The sequence below is a fragment of the Theropithecus gelada genome, chromosome 20, assembly GCF_003255815.1.
Source record: "Theropithecus gelada isolate Dixy chromosome 20, Tgel_1.0, whole genome shotgun sequence".
NCBI classification, from domain to species: Eukaryota; Metazoa; Chordata; class Mammalia; order Primates; family Cercopithecidae; genus Theropithecus; species Theropithecus gelada.
The window spans coordinates 16,439,855-16,461,283 of NC_037688.1; the positions used below are offsets into that span (position 1 = coordinate 16,439,855).

Consider the following 21,429-nt stretch of genomic DNA (forward strand, 5'->3'; position numbering starts at 1 on the left):
CAGGCCAGTCCCACCACGGCAGCCCAGCCTTTGCCTGACTCCCACTCCTAGCAGTTGTGAGTGGGCTCCAAGGGTCCCAGGACCTTCAGGGGCGCTGCTAAACTGGTCTCCAAGAACGTGGGGAGCCCTGGGAGAAGCAGCCTGTCACAGGTGCTGGGTCTCCCTCTGCCTCCCTGCACGCCCTCTCCTCCCCAGCTTGGGGCATCAAACCTGCCTTAGCCACAGGGATGGGGAGGGGCCGGGGCTGTTGCTGAAGCTGGCTCCTTGTCCCCAGGTGGAGTGCAACTCCAAACTGGACCCGACCACCACGACCTTCCTGAAGGTGAGGCTTTCTTCCCCAGCCCTAGGCCAGCTTCCCTAGCATGGGCCCAACCTCAGGGAGGGGCTTGCCTGGGGTCCCAGCCAGGTGGGAGCTTGTCCTGGAGTGAGGGCCCTGCTCAAGTCACCCCACTCTCTCCCTTGCAGATGGCAGACTCCGGAGGGCTGCCCCAGGTCACACAGGTGAGACTTTTGGCCCTCCTGCCCTTCCATCTATGGGGTGGGGGAAGCCTCTACCCTCCCCGCTAATCCTAGGCAGCCAATGAAAGCATGTGCTTGTCCTGCCCTCTGCAGCCAGGGAAGCTGACTGAAGCCTTCAAATACTTCCTGCAAGGCATGGGCTACAGTGAGTACATTTCCACCCCACCACACCTAGAGACCAGTGGGCAGGCAGTGCTGGGGTGGGGGGTCCTGTTTGCAGGGCTGGCACGTGGTGTCAGGTGGTACTGGGGAGCCCACAGGCATAGTTTTGTGTGACCTGGGCCCCGGATGCTGGGCCCCACAGATGCCACCTGAGTTGCAAGTTGGGCATCCCAGGCTGTGCCCAGCTCCCCTTTGTCCTTAGGGAGGACTTGGCACACTGTTCTGATGGCAGTGATGGGCATACTGGGGGAAGGGACCCTTCTCTCTGTGCTGAGGGTCCAGGTCCAAGGGCCACGTCCTGCCAGGGAAGCCTGTCTGGGGGTGAGGCACACTCCCCTCATCTGCCCAAGGGCTTGGGGTCAGAGTTGGGCCTACGGCACCTGAGAAGGCCTTTTGAAACAACTGGTGGCTGCACCCAGGGCGTCATAGGACAGGGCTTGGAGCCTGGGGCCAGGGAAGGCAATTGGGGCCGCCTGGGCATTCAGAGAGCTGAAAGCAGCTGAACCTGAGTTGGCAGATCTGAAAATCTGGGTCTGGGGTAGAACCAGGTACACACACACAGACACACACACCCCTTGGGTGTCTCCTCGACTTCCCCTTCCCTCTAAGACATACCTGTTTCCAGCTCCCCACTGCCAGGAGGCAAACTTCCTCTTCTCAGTGTGTTTTTTATTGCCCTCCAGACTTTAGCCTCTGGAGCTGGTATCTCCAGGGCAAACAGGGGGCGGCCTGTGGGAAGGCTGGGGAGGACACCCAGGAATAGAGTGCTCTCTGGAGCAGGGCAGAGCCCTGGGTCCCACAGGGGGGCTCTGCAGGAGCACAGAGGCTGGGATCAGGGCACAGCATGCATTTGTGAGATGAATGGAGGAAGCTTGTCAGGCGCTGAGATGCATTCTCAGGGTCCTGGGGAGAAACTCCACCAGGCAGCCCCGAGCTGGGAGAGGCACAGAGGGGCAGGCCTCCCCAGTTCTGTACGCAGGAGACTGAGGCCCAGCAGAATGGTGAGGGGATAAGCACCCCACTGGCTGTCAGGGCTTCCTTGGGTCAGAGATCCTTCTGGGGACCACTGCTGGGTGGGCTTCCAGAGCCTCTGACCCTGCCCCCAGCCTCTCTGTGCCTGTCCTTTGTCCCATCTCTCCGGCTCATCTCAATGCCCTGGCCTCAGTGGACCACGCTGTTCACTGTGTTGTGTCTCCCCCACCCCGCCCCCTGTCTGGCTCTGTCTTCTCTCTTAGTTGCGTACTTGAAGGACCGAAGGCTGAGTGGAGGAGCAGGTAGCCCCACAGCCCTTCCCCTGATGCATGGACACCCAGCCTCCCCCTCCCCCGCTCCTGCTGCAGCCAGGCCGCATCTTGCTGTGGTTTGGAACCTTCTTGTGTCCTGTTCCACTCAGAAAGCCCACAGATTCTTGTGTTTCTGCAGACTTGGCCTCTAGGTTGGCTGGGCTGCAGAGCAGTCTTGCTTCTAGGTTGTCATGAGCTACGTGGCTTCCAGAGCTCTGGGGATTGGAAACAGACCTTCCTTAGAGGTAGAGCCCAGGTCTGGCCCTGCCTGAGCCAGAGGTGGCCAGGAGCGTTCAGGAGAGTAGAGTTTGCTGCCCGCAAGTCTTGCTTGTGAAACTCCGAACACGGGCAGAGTCTGAATTGAGGGTGACCACCGCTCCGTGTCCTCCTTTACAGAAGCAGTCCTACTTCTCCACTGGCATCCTCGAGGGAGGCACGGCTGGAAACCCAGCACCTCCCTGCACCAGCTGCTCAGGGCTGCCTGGTCAGCTGCTTGAGAGGGCCCTGCTGGCCACAGCCCCCTAGGCCCACTCACTGTCGCTGGCCCTGCATGCCCCTGGCCCGACAGCTGTCGCCAGCTTCCTGGCTCGGGAGGGGCCCTTTGTGCCTTCGAGGAACGGTTCGCTAGCCGCTTTGCTTGCAGCCTACTTTTCCCACCAGAGGCGCCTGGCCCTGCCCGCCAGTCCTCAGGCCCACCCTGTCTCTGTCCACAGTGCCCTCAGCCAGCATGACCCGCCTGGCACGCTCCCGCACTGCATCCCTCACCAGTGCCAGCTCGGTGGATGGCAGCCGCCCACAGGCCTGCACCCACTCGGAGAGCAGCGAGGGGCTGGGCCAGGTCAACCACACCATGGAGGTGTCCTGTTGAAGCCCTCGATCCCGCTGACGACGCCCACCTGTCCGCCCACGTCGAGGCCCCACCACCATCCTTGCGCCGGCTCATGTTCCCTTTAGTTTATTTTTGTGAGGGCAAAGGGGAGGAAATGGGGTTCTGTTTGAAAAAAATGAGGGGATCTATCTTAGATACTTCAGCGGAACAGTCTCCAGGTGTTTTGAGGGGCTCACTCCTCCCCACCCCATCTCACTCTCCGTGGTAACTTGGCCAACTTGACCCCTCTCATCTCACTCCCTGCGGCCCAGGCACAGGAGGGCAGGGCCATAGGGAGGGAGATTCTCTAAGGATCCAGGCCATTCCTGGGTGAGCCCTTGGGCAGGCATGTTTGCAGATGGGAGAGGCTTCGAGAGGGTGGTTACTGGGCCCACAGGGGTGCAGGGCCAGCTCAGGCACTGGAGTGGGAGCCCTGGGAGACCCCTTCCCCCACTCTCCACCAAGCACACCCATTTCTGTCTCATAGCACATGTGACAATCATCTGGACAATAGCCACAAGGGGGCGCTCGGACCAGGCAGCCACTTTCCTGGTGCTCTCTGGGCCCAGCTGGTGCTGTAGGGCCAGGCAGGCAGGGTCGTCGGGGTTTCTCTGCCCAAGGAAGACAGAACATGGAGAACCGTGAGGGCAGGAACCCCACAGACCGTCCCTTCCAGCCCACACTCTGCCACCTCCTGGCCCTCTCCCATTTCTGAGCCAAGGCCTCCCCGAGGCAGAAGTTGCCTGGTCGTCTGTCCCCACAGTGACCTGACTGGGGGTGAGGGAGAAGGAAGAGAGAGCCCATGTGTGGCGTGTGTGCCCTGAGAACATCGTGGTGACTGCCTTTGGGAGCCCGCAGGTGGCCAGAGGCAGGGGTAGCTGAGTTCCTGGAGACCCCTTTTTTGCCCCCAGGTTCCCCAGAGGGCAATGCCATCAGTAGCAGTGTGGTGTTTCAGGCAGAGCTCTGGCCAGGCTGTGCCAGCGTGTCCTGGAAGCATCACTAAGGAAGAGAGAGTTTATTCAGTCAACTGGCCCAAGGCAGCGAGACTTCTACAGTCCCATACCCCATAGCCCCCTGGGCTGGGGCTTACTGGGGGCTGATGATTCTGGACACGAACAAGAGCCAGGTAGAGGAGAAAGGCTTCCCCCACACCCCAGCCCCCTGCTGTCCCCTGAAGCCCAGGACTGTGTTGTATGCTTTCCATCCACCCACCTTACCCTATAGCATCTTGCGGCCCAGAAACCAGAGCCATTTGTCTCAGACCCTCAATCAATGGTCACAAACCTCAAAACAGAGAGGGGAGAGAGCAATGAAAACATGAAGGGCTGTGGAGGGGGAGGGTTGTGGCGGGTGTTCTGAGGCTGAGAGGACACCTATATGCGTATTTCCTCTATACACATCACCCCCCTTCTGTAATCTTAAGCCATGACTAGCCTGGTGATGTGTTAGTTTGTGCCGAGTTCTACCCCCTCATGTGCTGCTTCTGAATACTGAATGTGACTGGTTGAAAGCTGGTAGAATTCATCCCTCTTACTGTAGATAGCACTGCAAATCTTGGAATTTTTTTTTGTTTTTTGCTGTGTTTCCAGATGAAATATCTATAAATATCTATACATTATATATATAGATATGTGTGTGTGTGTGTGTGTACATTGGGTCCTCCCATGTGTGGTGGTCCTCCGGAGGCTGTCTCTTTGGTCAAGGTGAACTTTTAATGTTTATTATTTTCTTCTCCGCACAAAGAGCCTAATTCTGTGTATTCTGGTGGCTGCTGTCATGAGATGACAAAATGTAAAACAAAACTCTAGTCAACGTAGAAAGAGTTAACTGTGCTGAAAAACTAATAAAGAACCTAAGAATTCCAGTGTGGTGATGCCATGCCCATCGTGGGAAGCTTTTGGAGTGACAGAATGTTTGGGCAGGGGCTGCCGGTGCTGCTTGGTTTGGGGTGAGGGTGCTAGGAGAGGATGGTCTCCACCCATCTTTCTATTTCCAGTACATGTCACATTATTTTACCAGTGAGAGGGGAGTGTGACAAACATTAAAAGCCTTATGTGCTAATTTCTGCTTAAACCCCTGACTCTGTGACAAAATACAGCTCTCCTCAGCCAGGCGCGGTTGCTCAAGCCTGTAATCCCAGCACTTTGGGAGGCTGAGGCGGGCAGATCACTTGAGGCCAGCAGTTAAAGACCAGCCTGGGCAACATGGTGAAACCCTGTCTCTACTAAAAATACAAAAATTAGCCGGGCGTGGTGGCACGTGCCTGTAATCCCAGCTACTCGGGAGGCTGAAGCAGAAGAATCTCTTGAACACGGGAGGCAGAGGTGGTAGTGAGCAGAGATCATGCCACTGCACTCCAGCCTGGGTGACAGAGTGAGACTCTGTCTCAAAATAAAAAACAAAATACAGCTCTCCAGAAAAAAAATGCCTTAAAAACAAAACAAAACACCCCTGCCCTCCAAGTCTCTTGCCTGAGTCACTACATTCCTTCAAAGATAAATGACCTGTTCTTTGCCTTCTCCTAAACATACGATCATGTCTGACAGGGTTAATGATTATACTTCTGCAATCTATAACCAGATATACTTATCCCTAAACTTTGATATGATTTTACACATACTAAATCTTCAACTACATATAACCTAAACTAAAATACCCTGTTACAGCAGCCTCACAAGATTACTCCTGGGCTACAGGCCTCAGTCTATAGTCCTCAGTAAGGCTTCTAAATAAAACTAATTTTAATTATTTAAAAGCTTAATATTTTTTCTTTAGTCAACATACCAGTCCTTACATTAATCCTACAGGGTAGGTATTATCTTAGTTTCGCAGGTGAGGAGACTAAGCTTCAGGAAAAAGGATCTGCCTTAATAATAGACCAGGCCGGGCGCGATGGCTCACGCCTGTAATCCTAGCACTTTGGGAAGCCGAGGCGGGCGGATTGCCTGAGCTCAGGAGTTCGAGACCAGCCTGAGCAACGCGGTGAAACCCCGACCCTACTAAAAATAAATACAAAAAATGAGCTGGGCGTGGCAGCCTACGCCTGTAGTCCCAGCTACTCGGGAGGCTAAGGCAGAATTGCTTGAACCCGGGAGGTGGAGGTTGCAGTGAGCCCAGACTGCACCACGCACTCCAGCCTGGGCGACAGATCGAGACTCCGTCTCCCCACCTCCCCAAAAAAGAGAAAAAAAAAAAAAACACTGAGTGTTGAGCTCCGGCGTTGTTTGGTTTCAAAACCCATTCCTGTAACCTCGTTTATTTATTCGCAGCCTCGTTTTCTTAAATTTAACAGCATGCTACTTCCCCAGGTTTAACCACCATTTGTTTTATTCATTTATTTACCCAATAGGTAGATATTGAGTCCTTACTATGTCAGCTAATAAAACCCACCACGTGCTATGCAGTAGATTAAAAAACGAGGATGTACTGGCAAATAAGGGCAGAGAGGATCTATTCTAGATCCAGGAGCCCTCTAGGCCACGCTATTCCGAAACACACACGAAAACTGCTCTGAACGCATACCACCAGTAAAACGATTCCATGGCCATCGGTAACAAGGAGTCGAGATCAGGAGGTCGTTGGCCGCCCAGATGCGTCGCTCACCACCGGCCGGCCGCCAGACCCTCGGCTTCCGATCCAGAAACCGTATTTTGTTCCTACACCCAGACCGCAAGAAGCCTCAGCCCTCGGGGACAGACCAAAGGCCAGGGTTGTACCTGGCTCAGAACCAGGCTCCAAGCGGCACGGGACGCTCCTTCTGCACTCTGACCGCGCGAGTGCAATTGGAGATCCGGGACTCAAGATGTTTTCAGTAGGAACGATTCCAGCCAGCGCTAACACCGGCCGGTCTGCAGCGTGGACGCCAAAACAGGCACCACGTGGTTCCGGCGCCGGGGCGGGGCCAGAGACGCCGGAAGTGGCCGCGCGCTCCACGGGCCCACCGGGCGGCGCGCTTTCAGACCATGGCGACCCAGACGAAGCGCCCACGGGTGAGTGGCGGGTGCGGGGTCCAGCCTTCTCTTTCGCGCCTCACCCCTCCTCCGCCCGCAGGGCCATGCGCCTGCGCCCCCTCTGCTCCCTCCCGCGGGTCCCGCGCCCCTCTCCACTCGTCCCCACCTCCACCCAAAGCCCGTTCTGCGCGCGCGCGCGTCGCGGTCTCCTGCCGTTCCCAGCGGGCTCTCTGGGGCTCGGGCCTGGTCACTGCGCGCACTTATCTCAGGTGGCGGGGCCTGTGGACGGCGGCGACCCGGATCCTGTGGCCGGCTTCCTGAACTGGTGCCGGCGGGTGGGGCTGGAGCTGAGTCCCAAGGTGAGCGAGCGAGCCGGCGGGCGGAGGACCCGCGGCGGGGCGCGGGCTGCCCTGACCAGCCCTCCTCCGGCTCAGGTGGCGGTCAGCCGGCAGGGCACGGTGGCCGGCTACGGCATGGTGGCTCGGGAGAGCGTGCAGGCCGGAGAGCTGCTGTTCGTGGTACCGCGGGCCGCGCTCCTGTCGCAGCACACCTGCTCCATTGGCGGCCTGCTGGAGCGAGGTGGGCACGGCGGCGGGCTAGGGCTCTGGGGCTGGGCGGGGCGGGCCCGCGAGGCCGCGCCGGGGCGCTCACACCTGTGTCTCCCTCAGAGCGAGGCGCGCTGCAGAGCCAGTCGGGCTGGGTGCCACTGCTGTTGGCGCTCCTCCACGAGCTGCAGGCCCCGGCCTCACGCTGGAGGCCGTACTTTGCGCTCTGGCCCGAGCTGGGCCGCTTGGAGCACCCGATGTTCTGGTGAGAACTTTGGGAGGGGTTGGGGAACGCCTGCACCGTAGCTTGCTGCAGGAAGTTTCCCCGCCACCCGCCCCTGCACCAGTCCTGCCCAGTAAAGTGTGTGAAGGGATGAAGGGAACCTGGGTGTGGGTGTCCCTGCAGGCCAGAGGAGGAGCGCCGGTGCCTGCTGCAGGGCACAGGCGTACCTGAGGCCGTGGAGAAGGATTTGGCCAACATCCGCAGCGAGTACCACTCCATCGTGCTGCCCTTCATGGAAGCCCACCCCGATCTCTTCAGCCTCAGGGTTCGCTCCCTAGAACTCTACCATCAGCTCGTGGCCCTTGTGATGGCCTATAGGTCAGTGGGTGGGGCCTCTGAGGACGGAACCCTTTTCTTTAGAACTGTAGAGAGGGACAAAAGGGGAAGAACAATGAAATCCACCCCCAATCCCTCACCCAAGACAGGACCTTAGCCAGGTTCTGTCAATGGCAGCTTTCAGGAACCACTGGAAGAGGAGGAGGATGAAAAGGAGCCCAACTCCCCAGTGATGGTGCCTGCTGCAGACATACTAAACCACTTAGCCAATCACAATGCCAATTTAGAATATTCTGCGGTGAGTGGAGTTCTTATTGGTGCACTAAGCATGATTCAAGCCATTGTGTCTTAGGCTCCATTCTCTTACTAATGCTACAAAATGAGTAGGTGAAATCAGCTCCTCCTGTATGTACTTTTAGTGTGCTTATTACTGTAGAATCATTTGAATGCAAAACATTTTAAAGTCCTCAAAGTAAGTTGGGGTTAACCCTCTGATAAACTATACTACCATCATTTATTTAGTGCTAGAGATTGGGTGGTCTGCATAGCCATGTTTCATTCCCTGCTGGCTGATCACATCAGTGAGCCCAGACTGTGTGTGGCTCTGTGGATAGCAGCCTGGAACAGTGATAGTCTCCGTGTTTTGTAGGGATGAGGACATTCACAGGCCAGAGGTCTAAGATGATCCTAGAACTGGTATAAAGCTGTGTTTTTACCAGCTCTGTTCTATACGGAAAGTTGCCTGAAAAGATGACACATTTATAGGATCGAAAATTAGTTAAGTATGGTTATTTCTTAATCCTTGCCTCCATTTTCCTTTCCCACTTTGATATGCGAAAGTTTCATTCCCCCGCCCCAGCCCGCGCCGAGAAGGAGTCTCGCTGTGTCACCCAGGCTGGAGTGCAGTGGCGTGATCTCAGCTCACTACAACTTCCGCCTCCTGGGTTCAAGCAATTCTCCCTGCTTCAACCTCCCAAGTAGCTGGGATTACAGGCTCCCGCCACTATGCCCGGCTAATTTTTGTATTTTTTAGTAGTGACAGCGTTTCGCCATGTTGGCCAGGCTGGTCTTGGAACTCCTGACCTCAGGTGATCCACCCACCTTGGCCTCCAAAAGTGCTGGGATTACAGGTGTGAGCCACCGCACCCGGCCAAAAATTTCATTTTTAAAGCTAGCAACTTTTTAAGTGCTGAAGAGGACTGTGCAGAAATCCACCCACTTAAACATGAAGCTGGCCTTTGAAAGTTAGCCTAACCCTTTTTTGTTTCACAGTTCAGGGTCTAACAGGAACTAAAGGTAGAACTTTGGTAGTTAACAGCATCAGTCCCATGGCTGAACTACACCTGCTAAAGGCTCTTAAGTGGAAGTAATCTTCATGGGGCTGGCCCGTGAAAGGCATGGCCCCAGCTTCTCCCTTTCACCTCAGAATTGTCTTCGGATGGTAGCCACTCAGCCCATTCCTAAAGGCCATGAGATTTTCAACACTTATGGGCAAATGGCTAACTGGCAACTGATTCATATGTACGGTTTTGTTGAACCATATCCTGACAACACGGATGACACAGCTGACATTCAGATGGTGACAGTTCGTGAGGCAGCATTACAGGGTGAGTGTATTGTTAACTCAATATTTGACACTGATGGTGTGTCTATACCCACACCTCAGGTTAAACAGCTTTGCTAAATAGCAGTTGACTTTGTAGACTGGGTGGCAGACTAAAGAAAAAATGAGCCATTGGGTGTACTGAGCCTTTCACATTGCTATTTCATCTACAGGAACAAAAACTGAAGCTGAAAGGCTCCTAGCGTATGAGCGCTGGGATTTCCTATGCAAACTGGAGATGGTAGGGGAAGAAGGCGCCTTTGTGATAGGGAGGGAGGAGGTGCTAACTGAAGAGGAGCTGATCACCACACTAAAGGTAAGGGCTGAAAATGGCCATTTAATGCTGATAATCTAAGTATTTAAAGCAAAACAGCTAGAAGATGAAATGTGGGGTTTTTAATAAATGCTAAGATGGGTTTAATCTCCTGAATCATTTTGGAAGTACAAAAGTAGTACATCCTAATTAAAGGGCTCTGTGGTTGTTTCTAGGTACTGTGCATGCCTGCTGAGGAGTTCAGAGAGCTTAAAGACCAGGATGGAGGGGGAGATAATAAAAGGGAAGAGGGCAGCCTGACGATCACAAATATTCCCAAGCTCAAAGCATCATGGAGACAGCTGCTACGAAACAGTGTTCTATTGACCTTACAGACCTATGCCACAGACTTAAAAACTGACCAAGATTTACTCAGTAATAAGGAAGTCTATGCCCAACTCAGCTGGAGGGAACAGCAAGCCTTACAGGTTCGCTATGGTCAGAAGATGATCTTACATCAGTTGTTGGAACTGACACAAGTTGGCAGTTTCCCTGTTCCCTGAAGGAACAGCAATAAGAACTTTTATTCTAAGCTAGTACTCATTGATGTTTGAAAAAGGGAAAATTTGGAAGTAGCAAACATGGTGTGCTAGGATAAACTGAGGTAAGGGTGATGTGTTTTAGGATTGAGAACAGCAGACTTGGGAATCACTGCTAATTGTTAAAGCATGTTACAGCTATTTTATTCTGTTTTAACCAAAGCCAGTGGAAATATGGTAGTAATAGGTCTTCTTGTTGTGTTTCAGCATTTCATAATAGACTTTGGAGGTAGACCCTGGTTTAAATCTAAGTCTAGTTTGAGGAAATCACTTAACCTTTATTTAAAAGACTGAATTTAATAAGCTGTGTAACTGGCACTCAATGATCAGTTACCCGAAGTTCACTCTAGATGGCACAAACCACCCCTCAGGGAATAAACCCTAAGACATCACTCATGGAGGACTTCAATTATTTAATTTTGAACTATTTTGTCCTCTCTGGCTGTAAAACTTGACAGTCATGAAAGGTAAGGCAAATTTTAAGTGGGTTAAGTTTTAAAATACACATCTACTCATTTTCTTTAAAAAGAAAAAATACCAAAATACCTGGGGGGTATTAAAACTGGGCATTTTAAATTCTGTTTAACCAGAGAAACCTGCTCCAGCAATTTTCCAGTGTTGAAATAGGAAGAAAAATAGTTTCCTTAAACATGCCAGCTTAGTTAGTGGGAATGACCTATCATTCAGCAAGTAGTTGATGGTCCCCCATGGCCCCAAGGTCTGCAAGGCTGGACTGTCCACTTTTCCTCCTCACTACCAGCACTGGCTGCTGCTACTGAGAAAGGCACAGTGGACTCGTGTGTGTCATGACTTTAATGGTTAGCTACAGTATGCATACACATACAAGAAGAAGTAGGGGAGCTGAAGCCCGGGAAAAGGCTACAAAATACAGCACAGGGACCAATACATTTGCAAAACATTCAAAACCCTTATAAAAGGGGCTGTATTGGTCCTTTCAACTTTGTCATTATTCAGCTTAGCCTGTATGGCCATTCATTGGGGTAATGGGGAGAACAATTAATGAGATTTGGTTCCCTTTCCTATATTCCCACTGTTTTTAAGTTTCAGAAGAGGGATGTAGGGGTGAGGGTAGGGGGTGGGCTTTAGGCCTGGTCTAGTTTCCCTTTATATAAAGAGCTGACCCCCATCTCACGCGGCTGAGGTGTGTAATCCCCAAAATAAGTAAGATGGTACAAATGCAGTGAGCTTTGGAATGGGTTTGGGTAGAGAAAAACAGAAACTCATGGGATTCCAATTGTGAGCCCTTCCCATGTTCCCAGACATATCAAATTCTAGCACATCCACATTTTTAATAACTTAGTGATTTTTAAGGTCCCCTGTCCACATTAAAAAAATAAGTTACATAATATTCAAACTGGCTTTTTGCTATTCTTTGGGACACCAGGAATGTCAGAGGACATGGAGCTATGCCCTCAGACAAGTGCATGGCATCAGCTGCCTCTTTATTACAAGGTACCAGTTTATGTACTTGCCTTGGACACAGCTTGCACAAAGCCAAGAAGTTCCAGACAAAGGTTTTCTCTTTCATGTATTTACACAAGTTCAAAATGATATTCACAGCATCTTCTAAATTTTGGCCAAGAGTCAAAAAAAATGCATTTAAACTTTGGAACGTGCCCACATAAGACAGGAGGCTGATCCCAACAGTAGTTGGGGCAGATACCCGCAAACCAAAGGGCTGGGAAAGTCAGGAAGAGCTGAAAGGATTCTTCAGTTTGTGAACTCGGTGCAGTGAGACCTCTAGGCTGACACACGTACAACGGAGATGCAGTTTCATCTAACTGGCACCTGTCCCTTCCATTACTTGCTGGGCCTGCTTCTGTCCCATGCAGCACTGTGCGACCGACTGGAATAACCTGAAGGATGAAGACAGTTACAAATCTGTGATTAAAGAGTAGGCCTAACAATACCCTGCATCTCATTAACTACTAATCACTGACCCAACCTAGAGACAAATAAGGTTTTCAGTCTCCAGTCTCATTCCTAGACAATTAAAAATTACTTTGAACTCACTTTTCGATTTCTGGGGCACAGTGTACAAATTCATGGTTCCAGAACTTAAACGCTGGGTTTTTAATCAGCTCAATGAAGGTAATAAGAAGACCCCAAGGATGTGGCCTATTTACAATCAACCGTTCCAAGAGAACTCTGGGAAAGGGGAGAAAAGAGCTAGTTAATGCAGAGAAGCATACAAATTCATGATGATTCTTCCATTACCCTTTTTTCTAACTCCTCCCTGATTACTAAACCACAGGCAAAAGTTTTCACCTTTAGTAGTAAAGACAGATGGATTAATCAATATACTCCAAATGGCATGGGATGGAATACCTGGGTTTGAACCTTGCTCTTAGCCCTAGAAGACTAAGTATTAATGTCAAGTGCAGATAATGGTATCTACCTCAGAACTGTTCAGAATAAGGGGTGATGGGGGAGAGGAAGCCACATAAAGCCCAGAGTACATGGCACACAAAGTTAGTACAAAAAGTAGTAATTTCCAGAATAAGCTCCCAGGCCAGGCATAGTGGCTCATGCCTGTAATCCCAGCACTTTGGGAGGCTGAGGCAGGTGGATCACCTGAGGTCAGGAGTTCAAGACCAACCTGGCCAACATAGTGAAACCACGTCTCTGCTACAAATACAAAAATTAGGCATGGTGGCACATGCCTGTAATCCCAGCAGTCGGAGGCTGAGGCAGGAAAATCACTTGAACCTGGTAGGTGGGAAGTTGTGGTGGGCCGAGATCATGCCACTATACTCCAGCCTAGGCGACAGAGACTCTGTCTCAAATAAATAAGCAAGCAAGCTCACTCTCAATGAAAAGTAAGGAAATAGAAAATAAGAATTCTAACACTGCAGGCTGGACGCGGTGGCTCACGCCTGTAATCCCAGTACTCTGGGAGGCTGAGACGGGTGGATCACAAGGTCAGGAATTCAAGACCAGCCTGGCCAAGATGGTGAAACCCTGTCTCTACTAAAAATGCAACAAATTAACCAGGCGTGGTAGGCCGGGCGCGGTGGCTCAAGCCTGTAATCCCAACACTTTGGGAGGCCGAGACGGGTGGATCACGAGGTCAGAAGATCGAGACCATCCTGGCGAACACGGTGAAACCCCGTCTCTACTAAAAAATACAAAAAACTAGCCGGGCGAGGTGGCGGGCGCCTGTAGTCCCAGCTACTCGGGAGGCTGAGGCAGGAGAATGGCGGGAATCCGGGAGGCGGAGCTTGCAGTGAGCTGAGATCCGGCCACTGCACTCCAGCCCGGGCGACAGAGCGAGACTCCGTCTCAAAAAAAAAAAAAAAAAAAAATTAACCAGGCGTGGTGGCAGGTGCCTATAATCCCAGCTACTCAGGAGGCTGAGGCAGAGAATTGCTTGAACCCGGGAGGAAGAGGTTGTAGAGAGCCGACATTGAGGCACTGCACTCCAGCCTGGGCGACAAAGCGAGACTGTCTCAAAAGAATTCTAACATTGCTAGTGCACGTGTAAATTGGTAAAATTTTTCTGAATGCCAGTATTGGCTTTTATATCCTTTCACATACCAACTGTACATGAAGCATAACAAAGATTACAAGCCCAAGGAGACTTACTGCAGCTTTATATAAATAAAATGGATCATCATCATCTAAGCATCCAATAAGATTAAATTTTAGTACACAAAGGAATACCATATTTAGCATCATAGGTATTATTAGGCAAATGAGCAAGTTTTAAGAGTCTAGCCCAATTTTTAAAGTGTTTGTGTGTGTGTGTGTGTGTGTGTGTGTATATATATATATATCACAATCTCTCTAATGCTATATATAGTCTAGGCAATCCGGCAACAGATTCCTAACTATTGTTATTTCCTGTTATTGCTACTGCTTTCAACCCAGAGGTAATGAGGAAAAGTCCAAGGTCCTTAACACAGTCTTCCATAGGCATGCATGATTTAGGACTGGTTATCACCACCAACTCAGAGAAACTCCTGACCTTTAATCAAAATGTGCCTTGTGGTGTAAACTACTTTTCATTTAAGCCATGATTACGATTTATAATTCTCTACTTGTGATACATGTTCATCAGAATGAGTATTAGGAGGGCAGCAACCATCCCCATTTTGCTCACAATTGTATCCCACACTTAACACATTATTGGACATGTAAAAGATTTTCACTGAAGGCCAGGTGCAGTGGCTCACACCTGTAATGCCAGCATTTTGGGAGGCTGAGGTGGGCGGATCACTTGAGGTCAGAAGTTCAAGACCAGCCTGGCCAACATGGTGAAACCCCGTCTCTACTAAAATACAAAAATTAGCTGGGCATGGTGGCGGGTGCCTGGAATCCCAGCTACTTGAGAGGCTACGGCACGAGAAAGGTTGAACCTGGGAGGTGGAGGTTGCATTGAGCCAAGATCGCACCATTGCATTCCAGACTCAGTGACAGAGCAACACTCCATCTCCCAAAAAAAAAAAAACAAAAACAAAAACAAAAACACCCAAACCAACCAACCAAACAATAGATTTTCACTGAACACTGAAAGCATAGAGAATTTAAAAAAAAAAAAAGAATTTAAGATGAAAGGAAGAAAACCCTTTGGAAGCATTTAAAAAATAAGCTGCTTTCTTACCTTGTGATCTGTTCTTGGATGGCTTCCGTATTGGCCTCTGCAAAAAGGTACAGCATGGTGCAACTGAAGTAGTGAGTGTGGCTATTTGGGTACCGGAGCTGATTTGCAATTGCATTCAAAAAGAGATAGCGACCTAGAAATTAAGAAACCTTGACTTAGGACTTAGTCTGAAAGGCCAACATGGGAAAACAGTTCTAACTGGCTAGGGTTTGGGTTTCTGACAGAGGCTTTCAAATTAATCTTTGGTTTAAAGCAGTGGTTCTCGGGACCCCGAAGAGTTCTCATTTCTGTGAGTTTTATTTCAGTATTTTCCACATTAGAAATTAGGTTTTTTTAAATATTCATTTTTAAAAACAGACCCACTATATGCTAATATAAGTAACATGAACTATTTTCTGGTGACACTCATCACTACGTTTTTCTACATTTTGCAGATCTCTAAGTCTTGCTTAATAAAAGACAACTGGATTTTCACATTTCTGCTTCTGTGTTCAACTTGTTACAGTATATTTCATGTAACCTCTGAGAAATTCAACTGTACACATGACAGAATAGACCCAAAAATGTAAATGTTGTTTTATGATGAAAACAGTTTTGGGCCGGGCGGGGTGGCTCACGCCTGTAATCCCAGCACTTTGGGAGGCTGAGCCAAGTGGATCACTTGAGATGAGGGGCTCAAGAACAGCCTGGCCAACATGGTGAAACCCCATCTCTACTAAAAATACAGAAAAATAAGCTGGGCGTGATGGCACGTGCCTGTAATCCCAGCTCCTCGGGGCTGAGGCAGGAGAATCGCCTGAACCCAGGAGGCGGAAGTTGTGGTGAGCCGATATTTAGCCACTGTCTTCCAGCCTGGGTAAGACAGCAAGACTCTATTGCTTTAAAAACAAAACAAAACAAAACAAAAAACGGTTTTGACCTCACAGCCCTCCTAAAAAGGTCTTGACACCCTAAGGGTACCCAGCCCACATTTTGAGAACCATTAATCTAAACTACATCGGAGTAAGTATTATCTTAATTTGGTTTGGTTGTCTGCCTCTGCTTGACATTACTCGTGTTTGTGAGTCTATTACAGTGACACGTTTCTCTAAAGGCTTCCGTCCTTTCATTGCCGAGCTCTGGACGTGATGGTATTCAATTTTGTTATATCTTGAATTTAAGCTGTCTTAAATCCATCCCACATACAGGCATGCAGCATATATGCAACAATAATGTATCTCTCAAGAATCAATAAGCAAAGTTAAAGAGTAGTGTCCCCCTAAAATATATGTATGCAAAAACTGGACAGGACTGCACAACTAGTTAGCACCTAACTGGGGTCTCTATTATATAAGATACACATAGAGGACCAAAAGAAATGTAGCTCAAGCGGAAAAGCTGCAACCTGCAACAGGAGTTATACTGTGAGCTTTTTGCAGAACAGGAGAGTCCTATTTATTAATCTTTATACATGAACATTTAACAAGATACCTGCCAAACAGGCACCAATAAAAATGCTATTATATAAGGCAGCCTAACAAAACAATGTAACAAGAGCCTATGTTTAAAGGGACTTTAAGTTTATTTTCACACTGAAAAACTTCAGTCACATACACCAAAACTGATACTGCATGATTCTGGATAATTCTTTCCTTTATGCTTTTTTGTATTTTCTGCACTGAGCAGATAATGTCCAATTAAAGATAAAATAATCAGCCAGACCTGTAAATAATATACTGACAGAACATTCCTTCAACTATTGTGGCTTGAAGCATTTTTACATTTTTGTGATCAGACTGTAGCAAAAAGCACAGAGAACTCTACTCTGAAAACTGGCAGGCTTCACTCACCCTCAGTGTCCAAGTCCACAGCCAAATTCTGGAAGATATCCATGTGTGCTGAGTGAGTGATGGTGCTCATTGAAGGCGTGCTGCCCTTGTTGTGGATGTGTGCAATGGCCTGAGTCCCGACATAGAGCACCAGTGCATTGATGAGCTGGAGGTTGTAGCGATTCCCAGGTTCATTGGATACCTTAAAATGAGCAAAACAGAACTCTTTATGCTTACTCCTGCAGAGGACCAATTCTAGCACCAGTATTTCTAAACCCTTCTTACACCTTCATGGAAAGGCTGAACATTCACGGTGATTCACTTGCTCAAATTTTTGAGATTATTTAACAAATACACAGATGCTCCAAAGGTGGTTGTATCAGTAAGAGAAATGTGATTTCCCTCAGAAAGCCAAAGCTTCTATCACTGTACTCAAGGCACAACTCTAAAGTTTATAAAATCAAAATATGCACTGTGTCAATTAAAGATTTGGAGAGAAAGTTGTAGTTGCATGGCATATACAGACTGTAAATATATAACTTTCAAAATACCCTACAGAGAAATGTAAATCAGCATCCACATATTCAGAAAAACCCTGGAAGTACCAACAGCTAATGACTGTCAGTGGTCTACTCTTATAGGGCTGTCTTGTCCAAAGCTGTAGCAAAGTATCACTGATGAAATGAACTAGTAAAATACATAAATCAAGTTAACCTCACCCAACTGATGGAAATGACAATAAAAGACTAACTCCCAAATGGACCACACACAGAACCATACATAGAAAGTGCTTTCTATGGAAGACATAGCTAAGTTTTAAGCCAAACCAATTAACCTGTAGGTTGCTGCGCAGATCAGACAGAAAAGTGACTGGTGATCGAGTTTTAAGATAGGAATCCAAATCCTTTTTGAACTGAGGTGGCATTACTCCAGTGAAATTGGTGAGAATCCGGGGAGCAATGTTAATTTCACTCAACATGTCCACCTGCCACAGATGAAATGCAAGAATCACAAGCAGAGTCATTTTTATTAGTAAATTACATCTATGCTAAAAAGTGATGGGACTGTTTTTCTAAAACTAGATACACTATAAATGCCTTGAAGGGCACAGCTGCCACATTTTATTACTTTAATCAGTCTTTCTTTCTTTAGAAGAATCTTGGTACAAAATGATAAAAATTTCTCACTCCATAATGTTTTTCCTTTCCAGAAGCAAGATACCTTTTGGGCAAAGGTCTAATTTGCACAACTGACTGACTTTTCCTGGACTTGGATTTCAAAATAATAATCCAGAATAACATTCCTCACTCACCAAGAGTCTTTGAAAAGAAGCCCCAGCAAGACAAGACATCACACTTATTCCTTTTTTAAAAAAAAAAAATGAAGCCAGGCGCGGTGGCTTACGCCTGTAATCCCAGCACTTTGGGAGGCTGAGGCGGGTGGATCACCTGAGGTTCAGAGTTCGAGACCACCCTGACCAACATGGAGAAACCCCATCTCTACTAAAAATACAAAATTAGCTGGGTGTGATGCCTGTAATCCCAGCTGCTCAGCAGGCTGAGGCAGAATTGCTTGAACCCAGGAGGCAGAGGTTGCAGTGAGCCGGAGATCGCGCCATTGCACTCCAGCCTGGGCAACGAGCGAAACTCTGTCTCAAAACAAAAACAAACAAACAAATGCATGTGACAGAGTAGAGACTACATTTAAACTATAGCTGGGCTCTTCTAGTGGTGTGTACCTCTAGTCCCAGCTACTCTGGAGGCTGAGGCAGGAGGACAGCTTGAGCACAGGAGCCTGAGGCTGAAGTGCACTATGTTCGCACCTGTGAATAGTCACTGCCCTTCAGTCTGGGCAACACAGCGAGAACCCCCTCTCTTAAACAAACTATAGTAGCCATGTCAGGGTGTTGAGATTTTAAGTGGTCCTCTCTCTCCTTTATTCCAATGACTTAAAAAAATACAGTGGGTTCTCCATACCCTTAGGTTCCATATCCAATTAACCTCAAATAGAAAATATGGAGGATGAAGGTAGAGGCAGATGATGGGGTCAATAAAAAATAATACAACAATAAAGGCCGGGTGTGGTGGCTCATGCCTGTAATCCCAGCACTCTGGGAGGTCAGGGCAGGCAGATCATGAGGGCAGGAGTTTGAGACCAGCCTAGCCAACTAGTGAAACCCCGTCACTACTAAAAATACAAAAAAAAATTAGCCAGGCATGGTGGCGGGCACCTATAGTACCAGCTGCTTGGGAGGCTGAGGCAGGAAAATCACTGGACCCAAGGAGGCAGAGGTTGCAGTGAGCCGAGATTGCGCCCCTGCACTTCAGCCTGGGCAAAAGAGCAAGACTCCGTCTCAAAATAAATAAGTAAATAATAAAATAATACAATTAAAAAACACAAATTTTAGTAAGTTACTAATATAGTTTAAAATAGTTATTTCCATAATAGCATTACACTACATTAGGTATCATAAGCAATACAGATGTCATTTAAGGGGATACGCAAAGGTTATATGCCACTTTACATACTAGACTTAAGCTTACTTAAAATTCGATGTCCCAGTGGGTCCTAGAATCAATCCTCCAAGAACAGCAAGGGACCAAGGAACAACTCGCACAAGCACACAGATACACAAAACTGTGAAATATGGAGACTATGGCAGGGCGTGGTGGCTCACGCCTGTAATCCCAGCATTTTAGGAGGCCAAGGCAGGCAGATCACTTGAGGTCAGGAGCTTGAAACCAACCTGGCTAACAAGGCGAAACCCCATATCTACTAAACACATACAAAAATTAGCCAGGTGTGGTGGCGCGTGCCTGTAATCCCAGCTACTTGGGAGGCTGAGGCGGGAGAATAGCTTGAACCAGCGAAGGGGAGGTTGCAGTGAGCCAAGATTGCACCACTGCACTCCAGCCTGGGTCACAGAGTAAGACTGCCTCAAAAACAGAAAAAGATTACAAAGGTCTGTTTGTTCTGCAATTCTTTGCCATGGGGGGCACACCCAGCAAATGACTGCCCAAACACCTAAGCTGGGGTTCTGTAAATAGAGCTAAATTTAATATCAAAATTAATATGAAAACTAGCAACTAGAAAAAGACTGTGAATCAACATTCACCAGCAACAGCAATAGCAACAATATCATACCCTGTATCAGGCTTAATAACATGATTATTTCCTTTAAAGAGTACCCTTAACAGTATGCATGTTATGTGGGTAGGGAAGTGCGGAACAGTCTACTTATCAGAGAAAGGACTGAAATACTAAGACACAAGTTTTCCTTTAACTAGTTAGAACCTTACCTTTAGATTAGGAGTGAATGGGTCGGGGAGCCTCATGTTTCGTGGAAAGGCACTCAGGATCAAATTTCTTAACTGGATACAATTAGGTGGGATCACATCACAGAACCCATAATGGTAATCACAAAGGAACTCTGGGAAATCATGCAAAAGAACCAGCAGCACTCTTAAAGTGCCCTATTTTTAAAAAACAAGAAAAATATTTCCACACTAAGTAAGGAAAATGGAGTAACATTTTCCTATTATAACGTTAAGCTCCCCCCCCCCAACAAAAAGAATAAAGTATACTTTAGTAACATTTCTTAAAAAGTTTTAGGCTTTAATTAACATTATCACAGACGATTTATCAAATATTTCCATTTACGTATGACGAAAAACTAGGCATCAGGGGTTTACAGGCTGAAATGAATATGCTAGAAGAGGAGGCTGGACAAAAAACAAAGATAACAATGATGTAATAAGCATCTTCAGAAGCTTCAAAAAAAAGAACTAACGAAAATCAAAGCAGAGTAAAAGCGTATAATAAATTTTTTAAAGTACCAAAAGGGAGAAAATCAAAGCCCAAGATAGTTATTAGAAAAAATAAATTGATAAACCCTAACCAAGACTGACAGAGAAAACACAAAAATCATTAATGTGAGAAGTGACACATTACAGATCCTACAGTCATAAAAAATAGTTTCAGAACATTAAATGATTTTATGCTCATAAATCTGACAATTCAGATAGGTGGAAAATAGAACACCTTAGCATGTTGAGACACGCAAAGATTTCCTACATAAGTCACAAAAAGCAACTTTTAATAAAAGTTTAAAAATCTGCAATTTTGACTACAATAAATTTTAAAGCTTCCGATCCTCAAAAGACACCTCCCCTTTAAGGGAGTAAAAGGGCAAGCTGTGAGAATGGGAGATGTCTGAATATACAGTAACAAAGGGCTTGCATTTAAAACATATAAAGAATTATTTAAATAAATAAAAATACAAACAAGAGTCAAGACTGGAAGAGGAGCACCACAAAAAGGTGATATCCATGGCTGATCTACACATGAAAACCTCATTAAGAAATCATCAAGGAGGCTGGGTGCAGTGGCTCAGGCCTGTAATCCCAGCACTTCAGGAGGCTGAGGCGGACCGATCACTTAAGGTCAGGAGTTTGAGACGAGTGTAGCCAACGTGATGAGACCCCACGTCTACTAAAAATACAAAAAATTAGCCAGGCGTGGTGGCACATGCCTGTAGTCTCCGCTACTAGGGAGGCTGAGGAACAAGAATCACTTGAACCTGGGAGGCGGAGGTTGCAGTAAGCTGAGATCACGCCACTGCACTCCAGCCTGGGTTTCGGAGTAAGACTGTCTCAC

At 48.0% G+C, this 21,429-nt stretch overlaps 3 protein-coding genes across 14 annotated transcripts in view; 2 read left to right on the top strand and 1 right to left on the bottom strand.

Annotated features, from left to right (window-relative positions):
• Positions 1-4,891, top strand: part of NDRG4 (NDRG family member 4) — a 51,024-nt gene extending 46,133 nt beyond the window's left edge. For 6 of the 9 annotated variants that reach the window (XM_025369779.1, XM_025369778.1, XM_025369780.1 and 3 more), the window contains 4 exons: positions 275-322; positions 466-501; positions 613-664; positions 2,678-4,691. In XM_025369779.1, coding sequence (XP_025225564.1) covers positions 275-322; positions 466-501; positions 613-664; positions 2,678-2,832 — 291 coding nt within the window. In that variant the 3' untranslated portion in view covers positions 2,833-4,691. Of the gene's footprint in view, positions 1-274; positions 323-465; positions 502-612; positions 665-1,916; positions 1,956-2,677 lie in introns of all 9 variants that reach the window. The other 3 variants (XM_025369777.1, XM_025369783.1, XM_025369785.1) reach the window with 3 other exon arrangements.
• Positions 4,892-6,758: 1,867 nt separating this feature from the next.
• On the top strand, positions 6,759-10,869 carry SETD6 (SET domain containing 6). 2 transcript variants are annotated; one of them, XM_025369776.1, is made up of 9 exons: positions 6,795-6,821; positions 7,052-7,141; positions 7,217-7,361; positions 7,451-7,592; positions 7,734-7,928; positions 8,064-8,184; positions 9,313-9,493; positions 9,663-9,805; positions 9,979-10,869. In XM_025369776.1, exons 1-9 carry the CDS (start codon positions 6,795-6,797, stop codon positions 10,303-10,305), a joined length of 1,371 nt encoding a protein of 456 aa, XP_025225561.1. In that variant the 3' UTR covers positions 10,306-10,869. The 2 variants fall into 2 exon arrangements, with proteins under 2 accessions (XP_025225560.1, XP_025225561.1); XM_025369775.1 differs by having other exon boundaries at positions 6,759-6,821; positions 7,052-7,361.
• A 995-nt stretch (positions 10,870-11,864) lies between these two features.
• Positions 11,865-21,429, bottom strand: part of CNOT1 (CCR4-NOT transcription complex subunit 1) — an 82,018-nt gene continuing 72,453 nt past the window's right edge. For all 3 annotated transcript variants that reach the window (XM_025369774.1, XM_025369771.1, XM_025369773.1), the window contains exons 43-48: positions 20,073-20,246; positions 17,609-17,758; positions 16,795-16,975; positions 14,966-15,098; positions 12,376-12,510; positions 11,865-12,218 (exon numbers count right to left, since the gene is read on the bottom strand). In XM_025369774.1, the coding sequence (XP_025225559.1) occupies positions 12,140-12,218; positions 12,376-12,510; positions 14,966-15,098; positions 16,795-16,975; positions 17,609-17,758; positions 20,073-20,246 (852 nt within the window). In that variant the 3' untranslated portion in view covers positions 11,865-12,139. The remainder of the gene's footprint in view (positions 12,219-12,375; positions 12,511-14,965; positions 15,099-16,794; positions 16,976-17,608; positions 17,759-20,072; positions 20,247-21,429) is intronic.